General features: G+C 41.1%; 1 protein-coding gene and 1 long non-coding RNA gene across 7 annotated transcripts in view; one reads left to right on the top strand and one right to left on the bottom strand.

Annotated features, from left to right (window-relative positions):
- Lims1 (LIM zinc finger domain containing 1) overlaps window positions 1-22993 on the top strand; it is a 101041-nt gene extending 78048 nt beyond the window's left edge. For 4 of the 6 annotated variants that reach the window (XM_013113818.3, XM_021227652.2, XM_021227649.2 and 1 more), the window contains exons 3-11: window positions 9978-10044; window positions 11272-11392; window positions 11800-11949; window positions 14139-14289; window positions 15856-15948; window positions 17863-17911; window positions 19741-19816; window positions 19989-20177; window positions 22744-22871. In XM_013113818.3, the coding sequence (XP_012969272.1) occupies window positions 9978-10044; window positions 11272-11392; window positions 11800-11949; window positions 14139-14289; window positions 15856-15948; window positions 17863-17911; window positions 19741-19816; window positions 19989-20136 (855 nt within the window). In that variant the 3' untranslated portion in view covers window positions 20137-20177; window positions 22744-22871. Of the gene's footprint in view, window positions 1-9977; window positions 10045-11271; window positions 11393-11799; window positions 11950-14138; window positions 14290-15855; window positions 15949-17862; window positions 17912-19740; window positions 19817-19988; window positions 20178-22743 lie in introns of all 6 variants that reach the window. The other 2 variants (XM_021227650.2, XM_005070863.4) reach the window with 1 other exon arrangement.
- Window positions 397-18219, bottom strand: LOC110341020. The gene is made up of 3 exons (XR_002382902.2): window positions 17825-18219; window positions 2789-2883; window positions 397-709 (listed from the first exon to the last, which is right to left on the bottom strand). It is a non-coding gene; the product is annotated as an uncharacterized LOC110341020 (long non-coding RNA).
- Window positions 22994-27563: the final 4570 nt, after the last annotated feature.

The raw sequence follows: 27563 nt of genomic DNA, 5'->3' as shown, positions 1-27563 counted from the left end.
TACCTCATACCCTTGAAAACCAGAAGAGGTTGTGAGATCCATTGGACCTTTATTTAAAGAATGTGTGTGCTGTTGTGTAGTTACAGGAATTGAACCCAGGTCATCTGCAAGAGCAGCCAGTGCTCTTAACTGCTGAGCCATCTCTCCAGCCCCTTTGATTTGTTTTCTCTTCCTTTTCTCCTACCAGACTTAGATTTTCCTGTCTCCATGATTGAGGAAGGAAAGGTAGTTTATAATGGTCATTACTACACTGAGACAAATCCCACTCCTCTGGGGAATGAAATTCGCAGGCCAACCTGGAAAACATCTGTCTCTCACACATGCTTAAAAAACCAAACTTCCATTTATGAATTGTCTGTATTAATGTAACTCGAGGAAATAGCATTGAACATATAGTCACAGAATAAAATTTTATTCTTTGGTACACATATTACTCTTGAGTTCCCACTACGTCTCAGGAAAACAAGCAAACAAACAAACAAGCCTTAGCAGTAGGGAGATACTCTTTTCTTCCTCTGGGAATCTTTGTGTCAGGAATGATGGTCTTGGGAATGTGAAGTGACATCATGGAAGAGCAGAGTCCAACTGCAGGAGAAGAGAAGATGGAGGGAGTTCCCAGGGTACACAGATGGTGTTGGTGGGCCAGACACTCTACTGAGTCTGAATGGCTGTGACTGGTACAAAGAAGTACAAGTTGGGCCCCTAGGGTCTGTAACAGCATGGGAGGGAGAACTGCTGTTAGAACTGCTGTCATTCAGTTTAGAAAACTATGCTCGTCTGGTGGTGATGGCGCACACCTTTAATCCCAACACTCCGGAGGCAGAGGCAGGGGGATCTCTGTGAGTTCGAGACCAGCCTGGTCTATAAGAGCAGTTCTAGGACAGCCTCCAAAACCACAGAGAAACTCTGCCTCAAACCCCCCCCCAAATGAAAAAGAAAACTCTGCTCAGAAGCTGACAAAAGACTCTGAAATCACAAACTCAGCCAGATAATACTGTTGTGATTTTAAAGAGCTTTATGATGAATTAGGGAAGACATGAGGTAAATATGAAACTTTTATTACTCATGCCTAGAAGTCAGTACACATTGGTTAGGAAAGTATAGGTGGGGTAGAGACTGGATCCCTGGGCCAAAGCTCCATTGGGTATCAGCATACAAATAGGTCTCCTGTGAAGAGTTGTCACTAGTAGGTATAAAGCAAGCAGGTACAAGTCTCAGGTGGCTGTGCTGTGACATCTGGACCTGTATAATTCATACTGGGTGTGGGAGTCAGCCCAGCCACACAGGCTGTATCTAGCTGACCACAAGTAGGAGGTTGTCAGGGACAGTGATGTATGACAGACATCTGGATTGATCACACTGTGGAGCTGGGAGGCACAGAACTGGAAACAGGGGAACTGAATACTACCTCTGGTATGAGAAAGCATAGCTTCTATTCACAGTGGATGCCAAAGCAATATGTCATCATAGGCACCTTTGGCAGAGTCCCACAGCATACAAAGAAGTTCCAGAAATATGGGGGGGACTTAGTAAAGTGCCTGCCATGCAAGCATGCGGAACTGAGTTTGGATCTCTAGCACTTATGTAAAAAACCTGGAGTAGTGGCATATGCCTATAATATCATAGCTAAGGAGGCAGGCACAGGAAGACCCACCTGGGACTTGCTGCCTAGGCTCTAGCTGAAATCTGTGAGGTTAAGATTGATGGAGTGTCTGTCTCCAAAAATAGGGTGGACAACCACTGAAGACACTAGATATCAATCTCTGGCATCCATATGATCATACAAACCACACACACGTTACTGCACACAGACAAATGAGTATGTCTAGATACATACACACCAAAAAGCAAAAAAAGAGGGAGCACTGGTATTCAGACTGTATTAAGTCCCCTGTAATCACTACCTTCCTTTTCTTTTGTGGCCCTGAAAGGTGAAAACATGACAACACAGCAGGTAGCAGTTTGCTGTGTGACAAGTATTAGAACCTGTTTCTGCCCTAGTATCCATACAGTCTTCTTAAGATTAAGAAAATCTTACTGAACAAGCAATTTAGGAAAGAGTCAGAAACTCAGAGGGAGAGGTCAGTTCTGTTCTGCCCAGAACTTTGTCTTCTGCCTGATCTGCCCTCTGAGAGCATCATGGAGCACAGTCCCTCTTAATGCCTTTCTCTAGTGCTGTTCTTGGGCCTGCCGTTTGGGCATTATTGGGCACTGTCTTGCACCTGCTTGTACATGTGGTCCTATTAGCTGCAGAGCCGCCTATGTTTGGTCAGAGGGAAAGCTTGGAAACAGCCTTCAGTGGAGCAGAATAAAACATGACTCACACTTGTCCTTCTGTCCACTCCTCACTGCTCCTCACTTCTGGGCTATAAATAGCCTCCCTAATATTCCAAAAGATGTTGTTAATCCCAGAGTTGGCCTATATTGGGCTGTTGCCTCTGGGTCCTAAGGAAGACAGCTATTTTAGCTACAATGTTTAGTGCTTAAATTCCTTTTAATAGCCAGGGATTTGTAAGCCTGCAGGTGGAAAATAAGAACTTTACTTTTGGTTAAATGACAGAGAAAAGGCTCTGCCCATCTAAGAATGTTTGTATAATGAAATATGCAGGGCAGGACATGTGGGTTGGAGATAGAGTGTGTGCTTTCTTAGCATTCAGAAAACCCTAGGTTCAATCCCAGCACTTCAGAAGATACAGTCAGGAGAGGGTATCTTCTCAGTCCAAAGCAACCCTTATTTCTACAGTCCTTACTCTTTCTTTTCCCTTGGACACTAGCTATGAAGACTTACAGATAACCGAGTATGAACCGTATGGTGTTGCACTCCTGTGATCCCATCATTTGGGTGGCTGAGGCAGGAAATTTCAAGTTCTGCCTCTGTAAGACCTGGAAGAGGGGGGAGTGAGAGAGAGAGAATCAGAAAGAGAGAGGTTTTAGTTACTTCAAAACATGATTGACTTTTCTCTGTAGAACTTTCTGGTGCATTGGGTTAGATGACTAGGATAGTCATCCCTCTGACCACAAAGGCAAGTCTGAACCAGACTCCTGTTTACTGCCCATTCACTAAAGCACAAGCATTTCTGGTGCATCTGTACTTCTCTTAAGCATGGTATAGCTGGATATGATTATGTACACTTATAATTCCAGCACTTGAGAGAGTCGGGAGTATCAGGAATTCCCAACACCCACATGGCGGCTCACAACCATCTATAGTTCCAGTGCCATGGGACTTTATGCCCTCTTTTGATCATTTTGAGCACCGAGAACACATGTGGTGACTAAACATACATTCAGGCAAAACACCTGTAACAGAAGAATAAACATTTTTGTTTTGTTTTTTTGAGACAGGGTTTCTCTTTATTGCAGCTCTCGCTGTCCTGGAACTCCTCTCTGTAGACCAGGCTAGCCTCGAACTCACAGAGATCCACCTGCTTCTCCCTCCCAAGTGCTGGGATTAAAGGCATGCACCACATTTACCCAGCATAAATAAACATTTTAAAAGTGTAAAACTTTTGTCTCAAGAAAAATAGAACAACAAAATAGTGACATAGCAGCCACTAGGAATACTATCTAGATGTGGTCCCACTCATACAGTGACCCATTAGGTTCATATTTAAAACATGAACCTATAAGAACATGAACTAGTCTTCTAGAGGTCCTGAGTTCAATTCCCAGCAACCACATGTGGCTCACAACCATCTGTAATGAGATCTGGTGCTCTCTTCTGGCCTGCAGACATACATTAGAACACTGTATACATAATAAATAAATTAAAAATAAATAAAACATGAACCTAAATTTCTCCATTTAGGCAGAAATGTATCCCCTAATAAAATAAGGTGCTTTGCAGCTTTGTTCATCAAAAAGAGCTGATGTACCCGAGGTGTTTGCCTGGAAGATTTATTATAAGACGTCATTACTGCTGTTTCCCAGCCCAGTGCCCTCTGTTTCATTCCACATCTTTTTTGAGTCCACAGGGCACTTTATCCATCTTTAACATGGAACACTGTTTCATCTCAGTATGGCTGTTTATTACTACCCTCGTCTTCCCATTCAACTTTGAATACCTCTGGCACAAATTGCCCTCATTGATCTGCTACCTCTAACACAAAATCCCAGCACTTGGAAACAAAAGGATCAAGAGCTCAAAGCTGGGCCGGTGGTGGTGGCACACACCTTTATTCCAGCACTGGGGAGGCAGAGGCAGGCGGATCTCTGTTTGTTCAAGGCCAACCTGGTCTACAGAGCAAGTGCTCTGTAGGCTCCAAAGCTACACAGAGAAACCCTGTCTCAAAAAACCAATAAGCAAATAAGTAAATAAAGAAATAAATGAAAAGAGGAATCACTGCTAGTTTTCCATCAGATCTCAGTATGTGCAGTCCTGTAATGCATATGAACTATTATTTTATAAATCTACCAATTCAGTGGTGGCTTAGACTGATTAAATGCTGTTTTCTGGAGGTAATACCCATTTAAACAGGCCCAAACACCAGCAATTAATGGTTCTTAAGTATAGATTTGTGATACCTTGGTTATCTCCACTAAAAGGAGTATTTTTTTTTTCTTTGAAGTATTTTAGAAGTGAGCTAAACAGTTACAGAGGGATACAATTCAAACTGGCATAGACTGAACCAAGAACCAGGGCCTAGGTAGGGACCTTGAATGCTACAAATCCAGAGCCAGTTCTGTTTAAGGCTTCAGACTTTCCTCTCTCCTTGTTTGGTTTTCCCAGTGTGTGCCTTTCTCCCCATCACAGACTGTATTAACAGGAAAGGCCTGTTGGTAATGAATGCTGTAATGGAACAATGATTAACAAAGAGTTCCCTTACTCATTTCCTTTAATACTGTATCCTGATTATTCAGGAAGGCCGGGAATGAGAAGTGAAGACTGAAGAGGGGAAACTCTTAAGCCAGCCTCTCTGCTTATCTACTGACCCACTTGTTTCAGAGCAATTCATGGCCAGTGAATAAATCACTAGGTGAACGGCCAGCATCTGCACATTCCTGAAATAAGGCCATCAGCTAAGTTTCCAATTCTCGGCTTTAAAGCAGCAGCAGCCCTCCCCTGCCTCTGATAGGAATCTTCACAGAACTCGAGAAACTTAGTACAGAAAGAAGCAGAGCTGTTGCTGCTGGAGTTCATCATCTCCCCCACCAAATAATCTGTCGCCATGGGTAGAAGGACCCAGAATTCTTTTTTTTTTTTTTTTTTTTTGATTTTACAAGACAGGGTTTATCTGTATTGTTTTGGAGGCTGTTGGTCCAGCCTGGCCTCGAACTCACAGAGATCCACCTGCCTCTGCCTCCGGAGTACTGGGATTAGGACCCAGAATTCTTAGGCATTTGCTAAACAATTCTAATTTGGAACATAGTATTTCTTACATGCTTATTGTATTTGTGGTGGTGTCAATGAGAAACATCCCCTGTGGCCTCCTTTATTTGAATATTTGGTTCCCTGTTGATGATACTGTGTGGAGAGGCTGTGGAGCCTTGTGGAGGAAGTGTATCACTGGGAGTGGGCTTTGAGGATTTGTCACCTCACCCCACTTCCTGCTCCCTCTCTCTGTTTTCTGTGTGTGAATAAAAATGTGATCAGCCAGCTTCCTGCTCCTGCCACTAGGTCACGCTTTCCCTGCTATGTTGAATTCTATCCTTCTGGAACTGGAAGCCAAAATAACTAACCCTTTCTTCCTTAATTGCTTTTGGTCAGAGTTTCACCACAGCAACAGAAAGTAACTAATGCAGTCAGTGTATTTCTTGTTTTAAATTGATCTGGGGTTTTAGTGTAGTTTACGATAGTATTCCTGGAAATTTGATTCTTCCAAATTAATGGTTTCTGGATTGTTGCTGTTGTTGGTTTTTGTTTTTTTGGTTTTTTTCCTTCATTTTGTATCTTTTACTTTGAATCAACATCTGGATTCCCAAGCTCTTAATTGAGACATTTTATGCTTCATGATCTCTACAGCATATGCAAAAGAGGCAGTTCATTATAGCAGAAAGCTCTTGGAATAGTAATGATAGTCCTAATGCTAGAGCTTAAATCACAGAGGGGCACAGGATCTGAGATGGGAATGATTGCAATGGAATCTGTTCCTTAATCCTCGAGCTGTTTGCTAAGGAAGTTTTTGGTTTTTTACTTGGTTTTGTTTGTTTGCTTTTTGTTTTATTGGTGTTGTTTGTTTTTTGCTTTGGAGGGAGAAGCTTTTTGTGATTTTTTTTTTGTGTGTGTGCTTTGTTTTTTTGTTTGGGTTTGATTTTGAGATGGGATCTCACTGTGGAATAGCTCTGCTGGTCTCAAATTCAAAGAGCTCTGCCTCTTCTGAGTCCTTTCTGATTTGACTGCTAATATATTTGTATGCACACTAGCACTTGCTTCTCCCACTTTATGAAAGAAAAGAATCCCAATTCCTGTTAGAGTGACTTGCTTCAGGACACCTCTCAAGCAGAATCATTTAGCCTTTGAAGCCTCCCAACTTCTCTTGCCCTGTGTTTTTTCTCATTTAGGATGAAGCTTGGCTTGGGGAACCATGTTGGGTATTCTGTATTCTGGTTGTGAGTTTGGAGTTGCAGAGAGTAATTGTGACATCATTCCTTTTAAGGTTTTGCCTTGTGCACCTCTGATAAATGCCACCGGCATCCTTTTGTAAAAGAGGAGTTCCTGTGAAGGACCTGAAAAGATGACTCTCTGGGCAAAGCACTTGCTTTGCCAGCCTCACAGTCTAATTTCAGATCCTCAGAACTCACACAAAAGCTAGATTCTGGCATGCCCTGAACGTTTCTGACCCAAGATGGCTGCACGGCCCACCAACATCTGGGAGATGCCTGGCATCTCCTTGGGCCAGATCTGCACCAAGAACTGAGCTGTACTAGTCTTTGTGGGCAAGGGGGACAAACTGGTGACCTATGAGAAAACACAGGCTCCATATTGTACCACCCAGTGTAGAGCCAGCTGTCATTGCACACAGGTAACCTGGATGGAGAAGACCATGCTGCAGTTCAAACAGTGGAGGAGTTTTTTCTTCTCAAGTTTCTGCTAAGCACCATTCCAGGTTGCTGACTGACTAGATTGTTCTGAAGCACCAGACCAACCAAGTGGACATCTGTGCCCTGTTCCTGACACAGCTGTCAGCACACACATTCTAAATATTTGTGGGCTACAGCCAGCTTCTGCTGTCATACTTTTATAAGTGTCCTATGTAACTCTGCCTCCAAACTCTTCCCTCAGAAGTTATGTACAAGTCAGTTTAGGTGGGTGCTCTTTCTTACTTCAAGCTGTGTCCTACAAAGGACCCAAATGCAGGAGATGTGAAACAGAATGAGAGGAAAGCCTGCCCTCAGAGAATCAAGCACATCGACTCCAGGCTGCTGTTGAGTAAAGAGCCTAGTATTGCCTTAAAAAAAAAAAACAAAAAACAAAAAACAAAACAGATGCAGTACTGCACATGTATGGGAAGATGAGAAAGATAGGCCCCCCTCTCCCCTCCACACACACACAGCGGGCAGGGGCGGGGTCCCTGTGAGGCCAGTGCTGAGCATTGGCAAGAAGTTCTGAGCAGACTGGAGAGATGGCTCAGTTGTTAAGAACAGCTGGGTTTGGCTCTCAGCACCCACATGAGGCAATTCACAACTGCCATACATGTACTCACACATGTATAATACGTTCTTCCTCAGACGCATATACATTTTAAATAAAAAGATAGTTCTTTTTAAGCTATAAACATGGTTATCTTTCCAGAATGTTATAATTCAATGAATTCATATCCACTTCTTTGCAGTATGTTTCAAGTATCTTATTATCTTATTAAGAAAGAGTTCGAAGAGGGTCCAGTGTTAAGAGAATTTACTGTTCTTACAGAAGACCTGGGCTTGGGTCCCAGGACCCATGTAACTTGGGTTTACAACTGCATCTAAGTCCAGTTCCAATGCCCTCTTCTTGCTTCTGTGGGCATCTGCTCACGTACGCACACACACATACAAATAAAATTTTAAAATAAGAGAATGAGTAGAGTTTGGATTACTCTATATAGATTAATAATATGAGTTGTTTCTTCAAATAAGAAGTTGTGAACTGTAGTCAGTGTTTTTTTGTTGTTGTTATTGTTTTTGGTTTTGGGTTTTTAGTTGTTGTTGTTGTTTTTGTTTTTTCCAGGCAGGGTTTCTCTATATTAGTTTGGAGGTTGTCCTGGAACTTGCTCTGTAGACCAGGCTGGCCTCGAACTCACAGAGATCCACCTGCCTTTGCCTACTGAATGCTGGGATTAAATAGTCAGTATTCTTAACTCCTGTGACGTTCTACTTCTCACAATTTAGTTCTCTTAAAAATTATAATATAATTAAAATTATATACATATATATATATGAAAACGTTATACCCTGAGTTCTGGTAAGCTATATTTGGCATGGGTCCTTGAAAAATATTAAAATATTTGATATTTGGGAGGAAAGGGCATGCATTCTAAATCTTTACTGGTCACTTAAAAATATTGATATTAAGGCCAGGCATGGTGTTGCAGGCCTTTAATCCCAGCACTTAGGAGGCAGAGGCAGGTGGACCTTTGTGAGTGCAAGGTCAGCCTGGTCTGCATAAAGTTCCATGCCAGCTAGGACTATATATTGACCCCATCTCAAAAAATAATTAAGGAGCTAAAGAGATAATTTAGTGGTTAAGAGTACTGACTGCTCATCTGGAGGACCCAGGTTTGATGTCCACAATCAACATGATAGCTCACAACTGTCTGTAACTTCTGGTTCCAGGACATCCAATGCTCTCCTCTGCCTCCATGAACACCAGACATGCAGAGGGTACAGACATACATTCACATAAAACATCACACACATAAATAAAAATAATTTTTAAAAATTATGTCAGAATATGTACCCCTTGTAAATAATTAGGCTTACAGGAAAAAATTTTAAATACTGACCTAAAATAACGAGGGGAGAGGTTTTTACATGTATGCAGATTATCTGGGTTGAGGGGTCTATAGCTTCATCAAATTCATAAAGATTATGAGACTGGAGAGATGACTCAGTGTTTAAGGGCTCTAGTTCAGATGGTCCAGATTCAGTTCCAAATACCCACATGGTGACTAACAACCATCTATAATTCCAGTTCCAGGAGATCTGATGCTCTCTGGTCCTCATGGACATCAGACACACATGGTACATAGACATGCATGCAGACAAAACACCCAACACACATAAAATAAAAACAAGCAAATATTTTTTAAATCCTTAAAGTTAGAGTATGTACATCAAAAATAATTAAGCACAGTCAGAGGTAAGGCCAGCTATTCACCATGTCTTCACCCTGTGAAGTTTCTGTTTGTGGTGTGTGTGTGCATGTGAATGCACATGTGTACCTGTTCATGTGAAAGTTGAGGTTGTTTTCTTTGATTATTCTCCACTTTATACTTTGAGACAGTGTTTCTCACTGAACCTAAAGTTCATCAGTTAGGCTAGGCTGCCTGGGCAATGAGCTTTTTTTTTTTTTTTTAACCTGTCACTATGCCTCCTCTCCCCGGGGCCAGGGTTACAAGCACACACATCTATGTCCAACTTTTATGTGGGTGTTAGACCATCCAATGTCAGATTTTTCTCTGTAACAACACAGAAGAATATGGAAGGTCCCAAAATTAGCCAGGCATATTGTGCATACCTTTAGTGCCAGCACTTAGGAGGTGGAGACAGGTAGGTTTCTGTGAGTTCAAGGCCAACCTAGTCTACATAACAAGTTCTAGGCCATCCAGGGCTACGTGATGAGACCCTGTCTCCAAAAAATACAGTAAAACCTCCTTTGGTAAGGACTGGGGTGGTTGATTGGCAGAGAGCCCTTGTCTAACATTCACAAGGCTTTGTGTTTGCTACACATACACACCATAAAGCATCAGCAAAAACCACTTTTGTTGGTCTTTTCATGAAATTCTTTCCTTCTGTTGTTTCATATGTGTAAGTTGATGACCTTTGTGCTTTTCTTTCAGTTTGAGGGAAGGAAGTACTGTGAGCACGATTTCCAGATGCTCTTTGCTCCCTGCTGCCACCAGTGTGGTAAGTTTTACTGCTGAATATAGGTAAAAAATAAGTTTTACAATCATATAAGTCACTGTTGTAGTTTGTCTCTGTTGCTGTGACAAAACACTCTGACTGAAAGCGACTAAAGGGAGTAAAGGGCTTAATTATTTCATCTTATACTTCCAGGTCACAGTCTATCACCCAGGGAAGTCAGGGCAGAAACTTGAAGCAGAAACTGTGAAGAAACAGCTTGCTGGCTTACCAGCAGGCTTAAACTCAGCTACTCAGCTACTGTTCTATAATTCACAGTCCAGGACCACTTCCCAGGGAATGGTGCAGCCATAGTAAGCTGGGCCCTCCTAGATAATTAACAATCAAGACATTCCCTACAGATAGGCCTGGAGACCAATTTGGTCTGGGTAATTCCTCAATTGGGACTCCATTCTCAGGTGACTCTAGGATGTGTCAAAGTTGACTGACAGTTAACGCTAACTAGGACAGTCATTAGTGAAGGAAGTCAATATGAATTATGAGAAAAATGTGGCAGACAGGCATGATCCCAGCACTCTGAAAACAGATGCAGGAGGATCTCTGAATTGAGGCCAGCCCAGTCTCTCTACAAGTTTCAGGCCACTCAGGGGTCCTTAGTGAGACCCTGTCTGAAAAAAGCAAGAATAAAAAATGAAAAATTCATTGTAGAGACTGAAGTTATTACACTCACTTAGTATTAGCATTCATAAGGCCTTTGGCTCGATCCCCTCACTGCGATAGGAGTGAGAATCAAAGGAAAAGTGCTATAGGTTTCAGTTGTCTGTGAAACAGTGGCTGTAAACAACCAAGAGGCACTAGTCAAGCTCAGGACATTTGGAAAGGAAAGCCAGATTCAGAGAGATGGTAAAAACTGCTTTAATATGTGACTACGAATAGAAGTGAGGACTCAGATGTAAGTAATAAATATATTAAATTAAAAAATCTTTAAAAAAAAGTTAGGCTGGTGATAGAGACCTGTAATCCCAGATACATGGAAGGCTGAGGCAGGAGATCTCAATTAAGGGCAACCTGAACAACTTACTTGAGGTTTGTGTCACAAATTAAAAAGAAATATTCAGAGGGCTGGAGACATGATGTAACTCTGGTAAGGCAGTGGCTTAGCATTTGAGGAGCACTAGTCAGTCCCTAGTAAGCCCTCCTTAAACACTTGCCCCTTTGATTTATAGCAAATAAGACCGCTCTTCACATTCTCTATGCTTTCTTTCCCCATAGGTGAATTCATCATTGGTCGGGTTATTAAAGCCATGAACAACAGCTGGCATCCTGAGTGCTTTCGATGTGACCTCTGCCAGGAAGTGCTGGCAGACATAGGGTTTGTCAAGAATGCTGGCAGGTAGGACTTTGCCATCTTTGTTGGATGTGGGTGGCCAAAGGGATTGTTCAAGTCTCACACATTTTCCCTATGGATTCTGAGGTACTGCTCTGGGATATGAGAACACAGAACTAACCGTGCACTGGCTTGCTTAGTACCCTGGAAAATGACCCCAGAGCTTTGTCACGGAGTATGTTACTGCATGCCTCCTGCTCTGCCAGCGAGATGTGGGCAGTGATGAAGTCCATGTACATCTGTGGGCTATTAGTGGAACAAAATTTTCCTGCACTTTGAGTCTGGTTTACTAAGCACAGAGATAGTTTTTTGAAAAATGGTTTCTTTCATCTCTGTTCAGAGATATGAGAATTTTATTTCTAATTATTAAAAAAGAACTTAAGATTTTAAATTTCCATTTTGGCCCTGTATAGACACCTGTGTCGTCCATGTCATAATCGTGAAAAGGCCAGAGGCCTTGGAAAATACATCTGCCAGAAATGCCATGCCATCATTGATGAACAACCTCTGATCTTCAAGAATGACCCTTATCACCCTGACCACTTCAACTGTGCCAACTGCGGGTACTACACTGTTTTTCCTGACATTGTGAGAAACAGTAGACTTAAAGTGAAGGAGCAAAGTTATTGTATTTCTGTTATTGCAACAGACAGCTTCACTTGCTTTCTTCAAGCTTTTGTTTTATTTTTTTATTTGGGGTGTGTGTGTGTGTGTGTGTGTGTGTGTGTGTGTGTGTGTGTGTGTCCCTGTGGTGTTGTATGTGCTAAGCAAATGGTCTTCCTGGAGTTAAACCCTCAATTTTCCAACTTTTAGTGTTAGACCCATAGAAGGACCAATAGCATTATATAATGGCTCTTCTCCACAGATTATGATCTGTGACAGCTGGTTATTCAGTGTAGAATGAGTGAGTTTATTAAGTAGGTAGGAAGCAAAGTAAAAGAACAATTAGCAGACAACTTATAAGAAGCACAGACAGCATATTATCACCAAATAGGTACTTAAAGCATCCAGCAGAAATTACTAGAGTAGCCTAATTGAGAGAGCGGGTGGAAGTAGCATCATCAAATTAGGCACTTACAATACCCAGCAGAAATTAGTTGACTGCTGAAACAGTTGTTCTTGAGTTGGTTTTTTTTTTCAGTATTGGTGTTTTGTTTGCATGAAGTATATGCACTACATGTACGCCTGGTGCCCATGGAAGTCAGGAGGGGGAAGTAGATCCTCTAGAACTAGGATTAAAAATGGTTGTTGCCAGGCAGTGGTGGCACATGTCTTTAATCCTAGCACTTGGGAGGCAGAGGCAGGCAGATCTCTGTGAGTTCAAGGCCAGCCTGGTCTACAGAGTGAGTTCCAGAACTGGCTCCATAGCTACTGAGAAACCCTGTCTTGGGAAAAAAAAATGGTTGCCATCAACCATGTGAATGCTGGGATTAAACCCAGGTCCTCTGCAACCAGTACTCTTAACCACTGAGCCTTCTCTGAAGCTCTCATGTTTGAGTTCTTGATTGAGAGATTTGTTTACAGAGACTAACGGTCTCTGCCTTCTCATACTCACCATAGGCATGCTTATACTACTGGCTCAACCATGGTAACCTCTGTTGGAAATGGTTCACTGTCTAGCTGTATAATTTATTTTTTTATTGTTTTTTGTCTTAATAGTTTATTTAATCCTTTGATAATTTCATATGTATATATAACATGTTTTGATGAAAACCACCCCCACTCTCCTCTCTTGTCCTTGTTGTTTTTATAGTCCACTGAGTTTAATTAGGGTTGCTTGCAGTACATGATGTGGAGTTATTTCTTAGATTGTGGACACCTTACCAGTGGCTACACCCCTGAAGACAATAATTCCCCTTTGCCAGCAGCTATTAACTACCAAGAGCCCCTAAACTAATGGTGGGACCTATTGTGCCTCTCAGTCAATATAATGTTTATTTTTATAATAATACGCAACTGTGTGTCCTAGGCTGTCTACTGTAGGGGTGAGCCCACAATACTGGCCATGCCCCAAAGGGGTACGGGGGATAGGTGAGGGTATAAGGGAAAGGGAAAGCAAAAGCAAAAGCCCTCTCTCTTGGAAGCCAGCCACGTTCCCAGAGCTCCTATCCTTCTGTTTATCTTTTAAGTATATTTAATAAATATATTAGACCTCCTTTTTCAGATAGTGTTATTTCTATCTTCAGTCTAAAAGTTCACACTCCTCCTTCCTCACTCTCCCAAGTGATGGGATTACAAATGTGGACTACTGTTCCTGGACTCAGCACTCTGAGTTTTAAGGAAGACAAATGGACTGAAATGTAATAGTTACTATAGGACAGCAGTGATAAACAGGACTGAGTGGCACGTGTTACCTCTTCTGTGTCTCACCATTAATACAAGATGCTGGTAACAACCTGAAAGCCCGGCTAGTCTCTCTCTCTCTCTCTTTTTTTTTTTTTTTTGGTTTTTCGAGACAGGGTTTCTCTGTATTGTTTTGGAGGCTGTCCTGGAACTCGCTCTGTAGACCAGGCTGGCCTCGAACTCACAGAGATCCGCCTGCCTCTGCCTCCCGAGTGCTGGGATTAAAGGCATGCACCACCAACACCTGGCTCTTGAGATCACCTTTAATGAAGGGAAAATAGAAGTTATCAGGGATTGTCAAGGATTGTTTTGATTGTATCTTTTAAAATCTTGTAAAAAATTCTGCTGCCTCTGTTGGATACCTGTTCAGCTGTACAATAGTATTCAGTTGAATGTCTTTGGTGGACAGGAAGGAGCTAACTGCTGATGCCCGGGAGCTGAAAGGGGAGCTGTACTGTCTGCCGTGTCATGATAAGATGGGGGTCCCTATCTGTGGTGCCTGTCGGAGGCCCATTGAAGGGCGAGTAGTGAATGCCATGGGCAAGCAATGGCACGTGGAGGTAAGTACAGCCTGGCCAAAGATAGCCAGTACCTTGTTTCTATGCCCCAAGAATGCTAGCAAGATAAGAACAGTTTAATGACTAAATGTTAGCAGTAAAAAAAAAAAAAAAAAGTTGACTTTTGTCTTAATTTGTTTCTCTATCACTGTGATTTACAAAAAAAAAAAAAAAAAGCAGACCAAGCTGTGTGTGTTGGTACACTCCCTTAATCTCAGCACTTGGGAGGCAGAACCAGGATGGTCTCTATGAGTTCCAGGACAACCAGAACTACATGGAGAGACCCTGTCTGTAAAACACAACAGACAACAACAACTGGCCAAAAGCAACTTGGGTGGAAGAAAGGGTTTATTGTTGTGCGAGAAGTGAAGCCATGTCAGGAACTTGAGTTAGACACCTGGATGCAGGAACTGGAGCTGAAAACAAAGAGAAATGCTGCTTATTGGCTTACTTCAGGCCCCTTGTCAGCTAGCCACCTTTCTTACACAGTCCAGGCTCACCTGCCCGGGGTTGGCCTTCCCACGTCAATTAGCAAACAAGAAAATACCCCACAGACTTGTCCACAGGCCAGTCTGGTGGAGGCAACTAGAGTTAGGAACTAGTTTGTGTCAAGTTAACAAAAATACTAACCATTACAACTTAATAGTAAATAATAAAACCTAGAATGTTGTAACATGACAGCATAATGCAGCATGTGTGCTTTGTTCTTAAATCTTTCTTGAGGACAGGAGTGTCACATCCAACAACAATTAGTTATTCTCAGTTACAAATATACTGGGATGCCCATCTCCTTTCATATGTCTTATTTAATAGTTTGTATTTTTTTAAGATGATTTTATTGTGTGTGAGTATTTTTGCCTGCATGTGGTACCTGGTACCTGTGAAGGTCAGACAAGGCCATCATGTCTCCCGGAACTGTAGTTAGTTTTAGTCATAAGTTGCCATGCTGGTGCTAGAAACCAAACCCATATCCTAAACCAGAGCTACAGGTGCTCCCAACTGCTGAGCAGTCATCTTAAGGTAACCCATTAGAGCCTCATAGACATCAGACTTGAGATCATAAAAATAGCTGGTCTTGCCAGGTGTGGTGAGTATGCACCCCTTTAATCCCAGCATTGCAGAGGCAGAGGCAGATGCGGGTGAATATCTGTGAATTCCAGGACAGCCTAGTCTACACAGCAAGTTTTATATCAGACAGAGCTACATAGATAAAATCTACATAGTGAGGTGTTATCACCAAAGGCATCGGAGTGGGGGGGATGATCTGGTTATTAATCTTTTTTTTTTTTTTTTTTTTGAGACAGGGTTTCTCTGTATTGTTTTGGAGCCTGTCCTGGAACTCACTTTTGTAGACCAGGCTGGCCTCGAACTCACAGAGATCCACCTGCCTCTGCCTCCCGAGTGCTGGGATTAAAGGCGTGCGCCACCACTGCCCGGCCTGGTTATTAATCTTAATCTTACTATCTTTTCTAAGAATTGGTTAATTTGAGGTTTCTTAGTTAAGATAAATCAAATTACAGCATCTTACAGCAAAATACAGATTATTTTAATCTATTCAATGTTTTACAGCATTTTGTTTGTGCCAAATGTGAAAAGCCATTTCTTGGACATCGCCATTATGAGAGGAAGGGCTTGGCCTATTGTGAAACTCACTATAATCAGGTAATAATTATACTTATTAAATATTTGATACATGTGACTTGAAAGTCATTAATGTTTCAGTTGTAAAGAAAGCTCTTGGGAAATGTGCATTGGTCTACAGAGATATATTTTAAATCTTTGAGTTACTTACTAAATAACATACAAATACTATTTATATGGCTAGCTACCTTTTCATTTTATGTGTTTGCCCAAATGTCTATTCACCCTATGTGTGCAGTGCCTGTGGAGGCCAGAAGAGGGCATTGGATTCCTTGGGACTGAAGTCATAAATGGTTATAAGCTGCTACATGGATGCTGGCAATTGAACCTGTGTCCTCTTGAAGAGCAGCAAGTGCTCTTAACTACTGAGAAACCTATGATAGGTTTTTGAAAAATATTTTTTGTTAATCCTTTGAGAATTTCATATAGTGTGTTTTAACTCACTTCCACCTCACTCGAACTCCTCCCAGATTTACCCCACCTTCCTATACCCCACCTTCTTATAACCCCCCAGTTTCATGTCATTTTTTTTTTAATAACCCATCTACGCCAGTTTGTGCTCCCTTTTACATTTGGTTGTGCAGCTATCCACTGGTCAACTTACAGGAGCTACACTCTTAAAGAAAGGTTAACTCTCTTTCCCCCAGAAGCCATCAACTGTCCTAGCTCCTCAGTTAGGGGTCAGAGTTTTTAATAGTAAGTGTTTGATGCAGTCATGTTCCTTTACCTAGTACATTTCAATGTATATTTTCCTGGAGTTCAAAGGTCTTTTTATATCACAGTTGTTAGTATTGATATATAATAATTTAGTTTACTTCAGTTTTATTGCTTAGGAATTTACTTATCTATATATCTGGAGACAGGGTCTCATTGTATCATGGCAATAGCCTTCCAAGTGCTGGTTTGAACCATTGCCCACAGCTCAGTAATGTTCTTTTGTTTTGTTTTTTGCTTTTGTTTTCAAGATAGGGTTTCTCTGTAACTTTGCTGTTCGGGAGCTTGCTCTGTAGACCAGGCTGGCCTTGAACTCACAGAGATCTACCTGCCTCTACCTCCCCAGCACAGGGATTAAGGGCATGCACCACCACCACCACCACCACCACCACCACCACCACCACCACCACCACCACCACCAGACTTCAATAATGTTCTTATAGCATTTTTTTTTCCCTGCACTAAGACTGGTGTCATTCGTTGTATTTCTTTAGCCTCCTCAAACATGGACCATCTCCAGTCTCCTTAATAGATCCCCTTTCCCTTGGGCTCCTCTGTTTGTTCTCCGTGACTATTTGGGCTTTTGGCTAGGACACTGAGCAGGCAGTGGTATGTCCTCCTCAGTGCCTCTCCTCTGTGTTCATTGCTGCTCCGTTGGTGCCATCCAGGCTTGGTGTTGGCTGTATCTGTATTGTGAGTTGCTGTTTCCCCCTTCCCTTATATCCAACAAACATAAGTGGATAACTGTGGATAGTCACTTTCTGTCTAAAAATGTGCCGCTTCTCGCCAGCTTCTCCTTAGATTGGTGACATGCAATAATGCTGCCTGCTCTGGGTGGAAGTGATGGTTACCCAACTTAATGCCCTCCCTGCTCAGTTGGCCCTCAGTGCTCTGCTGCAACAGCCACCATCTTCCCTAATCATGGTTGTTTGTCTGTGCATTTCGTATCTGTAAGGACTTAAAGGCACTTGTATTGTTTTTAATTAATTATTTTGGTGCTCAAATTGTAACCAGGAAAGATATGTTTAAATGATGAAAGTGAATGATTTTTCATTGTAACGAATCAATTATTAATTTTCTCTAGAAAGAATAAATTCTACAATTTAGTTGCCAGCTACTTGTTTTTCAGAGGTAAACAGAAAGGATCATATAAATACTTGTTAAATACTTAATTCCAACATACCTTGAGCTTTCACCACCGTTTCTTGTCTTCCTTCTCAGCTGTTTGGTGATGTTTGTTTCCACTGCAACCGTGTCATAGAAGGTGATGGTATGTATCTGTGGATGGGTGGGACCACTTTGGCATAAGAACACTTGGGTGGTGTGAAAAGTGAAGGAAGCTGGTTGCTGCTGTGGGTTGTGATGTGGTCAATATCAGTTGTTTGCTGTTGGTATGCTTCTCAAGTGCTCTACAGCAGAGAGATGGGCTAACGAGGCAGCGCTGCTGCTGTAAGCTGTGTTCCGAGTTGTTAGAACTTATCGCATGGGCTAACCAGGCAGGACAGATTGGCAACAACATGGGGAAAGCAGCTGTGTTTGCTAATGGTCACTAGCCAGCCCTGCCAGAAATTCCCTGCCAGAGTTCTAAACAACACTGTTGACAACATGTCATGGCTCTCAGCAGACATCACCTAATCAGGAAGTGCTTTTTGGAAAGCAGCAGAGAGTAACAAGGTTAGTCCGGGAACCATCTTTAGTGCCCTTGCAAATCAGCTGAACTGCGGAGACAGTTGGAAAAATAGACAAAAGAAGTTAGATTCTTAGTGTCATCTTTGAAAGAAACACCACTCACAGTCAGATAAAGTCTGGAGTTTAACGTTTTCTTATCTGAGACAGAGACACGGCAGAGAGGGAATAGTACTGATGTCTCTGATTTGTAAGTAAAGAGAAATTAAAAGCTAAAAAAGGCAAAATGGGGCTTGGGATAGCCCAGAGGGTAAATGCTTCTGCTAGCATGAGGACCAGAATTCTGTCCCTCACGCTGTAAACGCTGCCTGTGCAGTGCCCCTGCCTGTCAGTGCAGTGAGGCAGGGCTCCCCAGAGCAAGCTGTAACCAGACTAGCTGTAGTCACCGCTCTGAGTTCAACTAAGAGACCTTTCCTCAGTTAATAAGATTGAGAGTGATCCAAGAAAGTTCCCGTGTCAACCTCAGGCTTCTCTTCACACAGATACGCATGTACATGTGCACCCACACACAGGGACAAGTGCAAGACGAAAAAGATTAAAGTCAGAAATAGTCTTACTTAAATTGAAACCTGTTTTTTTAAATAATGTGAATAAAATAAAACCAGGCTTGGTGGTACAGGAAGCAGACACAGGCAAATTTCTATGGTCCACATATAGTGAGTTCCTGGCCAGCCAAGAGCTATATAGTGAGACCTTGTCTCAAAAAACAAACAAATAAGTGGGGGGGGGATGGCCATAATAGGGCTGGAGAATTGATTCAGCAGTTAAGAGCACTGACTGCTCTTTCAGAGGTCCTGAGTTCAATTCCCAGAAACCACATGTGGCTCACAACCATGTATAGTGGGATCTGATGCCCTCTTCTGGAATCAAGATGTACATGCAGGTAGAGCACTGATACACATTAAAAAAAAAAAAAAAAGATTTGTTGAAAGCACATTAGTAGCATTGAGTTTTTTGACTGTGTTTTGGCAAGGAAAAAAAAAGACCTCTTACCAGGCATGGTGATGCACATATATAATTCCAGAACCAGGGAGGCTAAGGTAGAGAAATCAGGAGTTTTTCTTAGCCTAGGTTACAGAATAGGACTCTATCAAAAATAAAGGATAATTGAGTGGTGATGGTGGTGATGGCACACACCTTTATCCCAGCACTTGGGAGGCAGAGCAGGCCAATGTCAGTGAGTCCGAGGACAACCTAGTCTGCAAATCAAGTTCCAGGTCAGCCAGGACTGTTATTCAGACAAGTCCAGTGTCAGGAAAATAAAGGAAAAAAAGGGACCTCTCAAGAAAGAAGGCTTGGGCTCCTCCTCCAGGTACTTGGGAACAGCTTTCTTTGTTTTTCAGAGTTGAAAACTGAAGCCCCCGCTTCCCACAGTGAAATGTTCCCATGTAATTGGATCTCTTTTCCCCCCAGTGGTCTCTGCCCTCAACAAGGCCTGGTGTGTGAGCTGCTTTGCCTGTTCCACCTGCAATACCAAATTAACACTCAAGTAAGTCCTTGATCTAGCCGTCATGACTACTAAAGCTAGAAGTTTTCAATGCCACTTAGAATCTAGAAAGGGAAGTGATTGATGCCTGCCTCTTCTTTCTCCTGAGTCCTTCTGAATATAAATGTTGTTCTTTAATTGTTCCTGTTCTGTCCCTTCTTTGCTCTACTCAAAGGGATAAGTTTGTTGAAATTGATCTAAAGCCAGTCTGCAAATACTGTTATGAGAAAATGCCCGAAGAGTTTAAGAGGCGACTCGCCAAACGGGAGAGAGAAGCAAAGGATAAAGACAAGCAGAGAAAGAGAAAGCCAGTGTGTCTGTAAACGCTCTGTCCCTTCCACGCCATTCTCATGCTTCCTCTGTGGTCAGTCTTTCAGGGTGCCTTTCCTTTCTGCCTGTCTTTTTGTACTTTTTTGCATGTTTTTGTGGCCGTCAAAGATTGAAATACTTGGCCTATGTAGAGTTGGTTTTTTCACCTATTATAATTATAAAACTTAATCAGAGCCATACTTAACACTGGCTTGTATGCACATGCCTGCCTCTGTGGGCATAGCTAAACTAAATATCTTCCCAATGTTTTCTTAGCACAAGAGCTGTTTGGTGGGCAAAAGTTTAAATATTCCTGCTTTAGTCTGATGATGATGGCACACACCTTTAATTCCAGCACTCAGGAGTCAGAGGCAAAAGGATCTCTAAGTTCAAGGTCAGTTTATGCTATCTACAAAGCGAGTAACAGGACAGCTAGAGCAGTTACATAGAGAAACCCTGTCTCAAACAAACAAACAAAAATTCCTGCTTTAGACAGACTAACTGTTCTCTTGTTTGTAGTTTATATTTGCCTTTTAATTCTTCAACAAAAGGAAATAAGAAAATAAAATGAAATTTGTTTTAGAGTTCAAAACACCATGAGGGAGGAAAATAACAATCTTGTCAGTAATTCAACAAAATATCAAAGGTTGAAATACATTTCTTAAACCAAGAGTAGGAGCCCACTACCATTTAAATATCACAGAGAAAAGGCGTCTTTGTCACTGTGACAGAAGCGCTGAGCTTAGGCCACAGAAGAGTAAGACATGTACATACGAGCTTGTTCTCACCTCCATTTAAACCAAAGTGCCCCTCAAGTGTTTGATTTGCCAACTGGCAACATTTAACATTTGAATTAGTATCAGTGTTAGTTTCTTTGTAAAAAGTGGATGGAAAGCTTATAGCTGTCATTCTAGCACTTGGGAGGCTGAAACAGGATTGTCTTGAGTTCAAGGCCACCCTGAGCCGTATATAATTATAGTAATATAAAAAATGGAAAAAGGTATTTTTAAATATGTGAATAGGAATTATTCTTGTATTAACACTGTTCTTTGAAACTACTTCAATGCTGGATGTGATGCCACACACCTTAAGTGTAGCACTCAGGAAATAGTGGCAGGCAGAGCTCTGTGAGTTCAAGGCCAGCCTAGTCTACACTGAGAGTTCAAACAAACAAAATTGTCTCAAAACAAATAGTCCACTTTAATGTGCTTTAAGATGCATTAAGATCTAAGCACATTTTGTAATAATTGTCATTCATAACTGTGTACTACTGGGCATGTTCTACAAACGCTTGCCAAGTATATAACTTCACAGCAAATAGACAATTGTAAAGTTATATACTAACTCAAAGTTACAGACCTTGGAATTCCACACAAAGCTCCTGCAGTTAGTTGTGTGTGTTAGAGATGGAGACTGACTAAGAGTTGTTTTCTCCTGCATTGTTTCCAAGTAGATTGATACTATGTGTTGTTCTAGCTTTAAAAGAAGAATGGTGAATACTTAAGGGTAGGGCCATTACCTTAGAGTTCAAGAATGATTACCAGCTTTTTTGTCCGAGTTGCTAAAGTGGCCTGTTACGATTTAAGCTTTTTTTTTTAATTAAGGTAATTTTTTAAATTAGGAGATAGAAAGAAAATTATTTGTACAGGAAAGATGAAACCATATAGCAGCTTAATTCAAAATACTAAATGGTAAAATCCTCTTACCTTTAAAAAGTAAGTCACTCACATTATAAAAACCAGTTATTTGTTTAACTACATTTATTGGTGACAGTCATAGTGGTTTACCCTTACAGTGCCAGCACTGGGGAAGCTAAGAAAGGAAAATCACCCTGAGTTCTAGACCAGCCTGGACTTCAGCATGAGACTATCTCAACAAACTAGTGGGTGGGAGGCACTGAGAAGAAGAAAGCATTGGCCTGATACTTCAAAATATGATCAACTTACTTGGGCTAAAGAGATGGCTCAGTGGTTAAGACCCAGGTTCAAGTCTTCAGCACACACAACCATCTCTAACTCCAGTCCCAGAGATCTGACTCTTTGGATCTCCATGAACGCCACGTATTGCACAGACACATGTGCAGGCAAAGTACTCATACACATTAAATAAACAAATAAAACTTGATTTGTTTTATCTAAATTATATTTACATTAGATTTCCTGGAATACTTAGTAAACATTCCATGTTCTAAATAAATGTGTATAGGATCATTAAATAAGTGTATTTTCTTAACTGATACCAATTGATGTTTTTGGATTTTGTTTGTTTTTTCAAAACAGGGTCTTTCTGTGTAGCCCTCTCTCTTGTGGAACTATCTTTATAGACCAGGCTGGCCTTAAACTCACAGAGATCTGCCTGCCTTTGCCTCCCCAGTACTGGGGTTAAAGGCGTGCGCCACCACCCAGTTTACCAATCATTCTTTACATTTGTCATAAGAATTGAGATTAGAATTACAGTTCTTTACTGACATGAATATAGACACTTTATATGGTATGTTATATGCTGTCTTTATATGTAGTTTAGTGAACTTATATCACATTATTGTGTGTGAGTGTGTGTGCGCATTCATGTGCACTGTATACATTTCCACTAATTTCTTTTTTATATATAATTGCCTTTAGGAATAAATTTGTGGAGTTTGACATGAAGCCAGTCTGCAAGAAGTGCTATGAGAAATTTCCATTGGAGCTGAAGAAAAGACTTAAGAAACTAGCTGAGACATTAGGAAGGAAATAAGTTCTGGTTTGGGTTATGTTTTGTTTTGTTCTCTCTTCTAGCCAATATTACTTCTTTTTGATCCACTCTTATCTAAAGGTGTATCAAAACATTAGAGAGAATGGTTTTCTTCATTTCCTTTTGCTGATTTAAAAAGAAAAAAATGTAGCCGGGCGTTGGTGGCGCACACCTTTAATCCCAGCACTTGGGAGGCAGAGGCAGGCGGATCTCTGTGAGTTCGAGGCCAGCCTGGTCTACAGAACGAGTTCCAGGACATCCTCCAAAACAATACAGAGAAACCCTGTCTCGAAAAACCAAAAAAAAAAAAGGAAAAAGAAAAAGAAAAAAAATGTTTATTCCGTTGTAAAATGCAGATGAAATCAGGACTTTAGCCTTAGCAGTCTGTGGACATTAATATATATATATATATATGTATATGTGTATATATATATATGTATATGTATATATATATACATATATATATACACATACATACATACATACATAGAGGCGGGGGAGACGAAGGAAGGAAAAAAAAAACGTGTTAAAGGGTAATTTTAATTAAGCCTGTCCTCCAAAACATGAATTTAACTCTTCAAAATTAAGTACCCTGCTCTGCAGACCCTTGCTGGGTCCATGTGGAAAGAGAACTCACTCCCCCTGTCCTCTAACCTCCACATGTCACCTCAGTCCTAGGTCAGCCACGGCTGTGTATGTCATGTGGCCTGTGTGCTAATATCTATGCTGCATGCATAAACCTTTTGCCTTGCCTTAAAAAACTGCATCCCCTAATCAGGAATGCTAGCTATTTATATAATACCAAATAAAAATGAATACTCTGAGATTTATAGTCAGCTTTTACATGACTTAGATTTTAAAATAGTCTAGACTCTGCTTTCTTTTATATTATAAGAAAATAATCTCTCACTCATATACTGGAGAAGGATATAAGGAAGATAAGTAAACTACCAAAATAATTCCTATGCAGTCTTAGTGTGTTTATCCAATTAGTGCTGTAAAAGGAACATGCATATTACTAAGAAGCAAACACTTTTCAGAATGACTTGAATTTTTGTTAAATCACTATGCTTAGTATTCTGTTTTCTTCTCCTAATGAACTTACTTCATAAAGTTGCTGTAGCCACTAAGATGTCTTTTACATTCTTTAGCAAAATAAACAAAAATCTATACTAGTTAACCTTTAAAATACTGCACACTCTGTGATATTGGAAAAAATGAAGCATTAAAAATATATTACACAATTATGCTTTTAAGCTTAATGTAAAATACACAGTATTCAAGTAGGACATGAGATGAAATATTATGCAGCGTGGAATGTATCACTTTCAAAAGTGGGTGTGAGCCATGGATGGCAGCACTGGTCTTCAATCCCTGCACTCTGAATACAGAGGCAGACAGATCTCTGAGAGTCCTAGGTTAGCCAAGACTGCATATTGAAACCTTGTTGTAAACAAAGTGGCTCTGTGCATCATACTAACCTGTGTGCTAATATCTGTGCTTCATATACAATCTAAGGCCTTAGAAAACTGCATCTCCTAATCAGGAATTTTAGATGTTTCATATAATACCAAATAAAAATTATTTGAGATTTATAAAATTAGAATCATTTGCCACTGATACAAACTTTTTAAAATTCTGTTCTCAGGAAACCAGTGGAGATTAATCCCTGTCCACTTAGTAGAATGATGCTGATATATGTTCTAAGTTTTTTCATTTCAAATGTCATAATTGGCTTTTATCTACTATAAGATAGTAAAAACGTATAAATGAGACTTTTAGATTGAAAAAGGGTAATAAGAATAGTAACTTTAGTTAAAAATCAGTTCTATTTTATAAAAACTTTTATCCTGAAATGTCTGGGAAATTCTTTTTGTATAAACTCAATATGCAAAAGTATGAACATTTTAAAGATGTTTCTGCTGCTAACATGTTACTTTTTTTTGTAAGTTATAAAATATGTATATAGGCAGCATTGCTGGCTATGGTGACTCCCATTGTAGTCTCAGCACTTGGGAGGCTGAGGCAGGAAGGTTTCCATGAGTTGGAGGCCATTCCTAGGTTACAATGTGAGATGCTGTCCCCCAAAACATCCCCATGAGCAAAAACACTATATATCGCTTTGCCATAAAGGCTTCTAAGGAGCCCAGAAAGAGCTCAGTCGGTAAAGTACTTGTCACACCAGTCTTAGGACCTGAGTTTGAACCTGGAGGTGAGCAGATCCCTGGACTCATTGGGTGGCCAACTCAACCTAACTGGTGAGCCCCAGATCCAAGGGGAAAACCTGGGAGGGACATCCAAGATTGACATCTGGCCTCCACATGCACATCCACAAATGTATACTTTCAGAAATAATATACTCACACATATACACAAGAAAGGGTATCTCAGGATGCTGTTACTCTGCCATTAAAATGTTTGTAGTCATGAATTTTTTTAAAAAATACTTGGTTATGCACATTATAGAATATATTTCTGTGTTCAGATAACTAACTTGTAACCAGTTACTTTATTTTTTAATGTTCTTTTGGGATTAAGAAAATTGCAAATAATTAAAAACAATACATGCTTTGTGTTTGTTTAGCATTTAAAATTGTCTTTGACAATAAGAACCAAGATTTCTTCAGTGTGCCTTTGTCAGCTCATAATGACAAGCAGTGAGTACCTTAAAAGTATTTATGGAGGGTCACACACACGAGTTTAGGCAAGTGGAGTTTGTAGTCTGGGGTCTTGATGCTGAGTTCTTATGGACCTCACATGCTTCCCTCATACTCTGGAGATGTATGGCCTGCACCTGTGCTGACCCATCTCACATGTCAGCACATAGTTCCCACTGCTGTTTTTGGGCCGTCCTCCAGACAGGAATACTCCTGCAGGTTTGACTTGGTAATTATATGATACTTCAGCTAGATATGGTGCCTCTCTTTGTGGGATGTCGCAGGAGCCCTTAGTGTGGAAGAAGATGGAGAAGTTTAAGTGGCAAAGACAAAGTCTTGGTCTATTTCCTGTTTGTTGTTGGGTTTCACTAGCTGCTGGCATTTGCCAGGGAACATCTCCATTTGAATTTTTAGGGGCAATCTGAAATAATTCATTATGCTTATCAAATTTCTAAGTGCTCTTTTTGTCTTTAGTTATCCTAATGTAATGGGGAAAATAGGTACAGATAAAATACTTTTTGTGTCATGTTCAAAGCTTTATTAACATTTTGCCTGAAATAGCTCTCTTTGGGGGGGGGAGGGTTGGGGATTGAGAGAGGGTTTCTCTTTGTAGCTTTGGAGCCTGTCCTGGAACTGGCTCTGTAGACCAGGCTGGTCTCGAACTCACAGAGATCCACCTGCCTCTGCCTCCTGAGTGCTGGAATTAAAGGTGTGTGCCACCACCGCCCAGCACCTGAAATAGGTCACTTTGCCTCATACATTTGCCAGAGTAGCTGATTCCAAGTTAAGGAAACTTTGACATAGGCTGACAATATTCTTGTATTTTATTTTAGATTGTAAGCTTAATGGCAGGAGTTATATCAATAATGTGCTTTTTATATAGCAGCCATTGCTGTATACCTTTGGTGCTTAATAAATGTTCATGATTATTCATAATGTGCTATGTGTCATTTAGTTTAACCTCTTTTTGAAGACTCAAATATTCAGTGTAATGTAGTAGAAACATTCATATCTGTAATAAAAGCCAGGCAGTGGTGGCAAAATGGCCTGGGTATTGTGTATAAGACAAGTTTTAGCACCTTTTGTGTTAACTTTTCCTGGGCTACCACCTCAGATGAGAACCCTTCTGCTGGTATAGCTTGCTGATGTGTTTCTAGAGCATGGGGAAGGCTGCTAACAGGAGTGTAGATAACTCCAAAACAGCTTATCACAGCAAAGTGAGCTTCAGCACTGGGTCAGCCTCCCCAAGGCTGCATAAATGGAGCCTGCGCCCTTCAGGTACCTTTCCTCCTGTGTACTCTAGCATGCCTCACAACCGTGTGCCACTCAGGCAGAATCAATGCATCGAGGGTGTGGTGTACAAGAGGGAATGGTGGCTGGTGTTTCAGGTGAGGGCCTAATGACCTCCCCTGTGGGGAAGCAGCTGCTGTCTTGCTCGTGGCCTCTTGAGGGTAACCAGCAGCTATGATTAAGATGGTACTTGCTGTTTTATTCCAAGGTTAATATTCCACAATGCCACAGAAGGTTTTCAGTCCTGGGGACCCATCCCAGGCCTGGCCTTGTGATTGCTAGATACACCAGTTCATTTCCACATTGACCAAATGCCTGACAAGACTTTAGGTATTTAAGGGATGAAAAATCTCATCATGAGGAAACATGAGTCAACTTGCTCTCATCTGAGCAGATCAGGAAGTAGAGAGAGGGCCTCAGCTGGAATCTGTCTAGGCTATAACCCCTAAGACCCACCCACTAGGGCCTTGTGGGGATAGGCGGTACTCATACCATAACATTCAGTAAGTGCTCTGCCACTGAACTGAATGCCTAACTTTTTCATGTCTTTTTATTGTTTTATGTGTATGAGTGTTTTTGCCTGCGTGTTTATATGGGCAGGCATCATGTGGTTCCTGAAAAGGAATTACTGTATAATACTCCTGGAACTGGATGGTTGTGAGCAACCATATGGCTCCTGGGAACTGAACCCAGGCCATCTTACAGGAGCAATAACTGCTCTTAATCACTGAGCTGTTTTTTTCAGCCCTCCCCTCCTTATG

The sequence above is a fragment of the Mesocricetus auratus genome, unplaced genomic scaffold (genome assembly GCF_017639785.1).
Source record: "Mesocricetus auratus isolate SY011 unplaced genomic scaffold, BCM_Maur_2.0 Super-Scaffold_100027, whole genome shotgun sequence".
Taxonomy (NCBI): Eukaryota; Metazoa; Chordata; class Mammalia; order Rodentia; family Cricetidae; genus Mesocricetus; species Mesocricetus auratus.
This window is presented reverse-complemented; position numbering and strand designations above follow the sequence as displayed.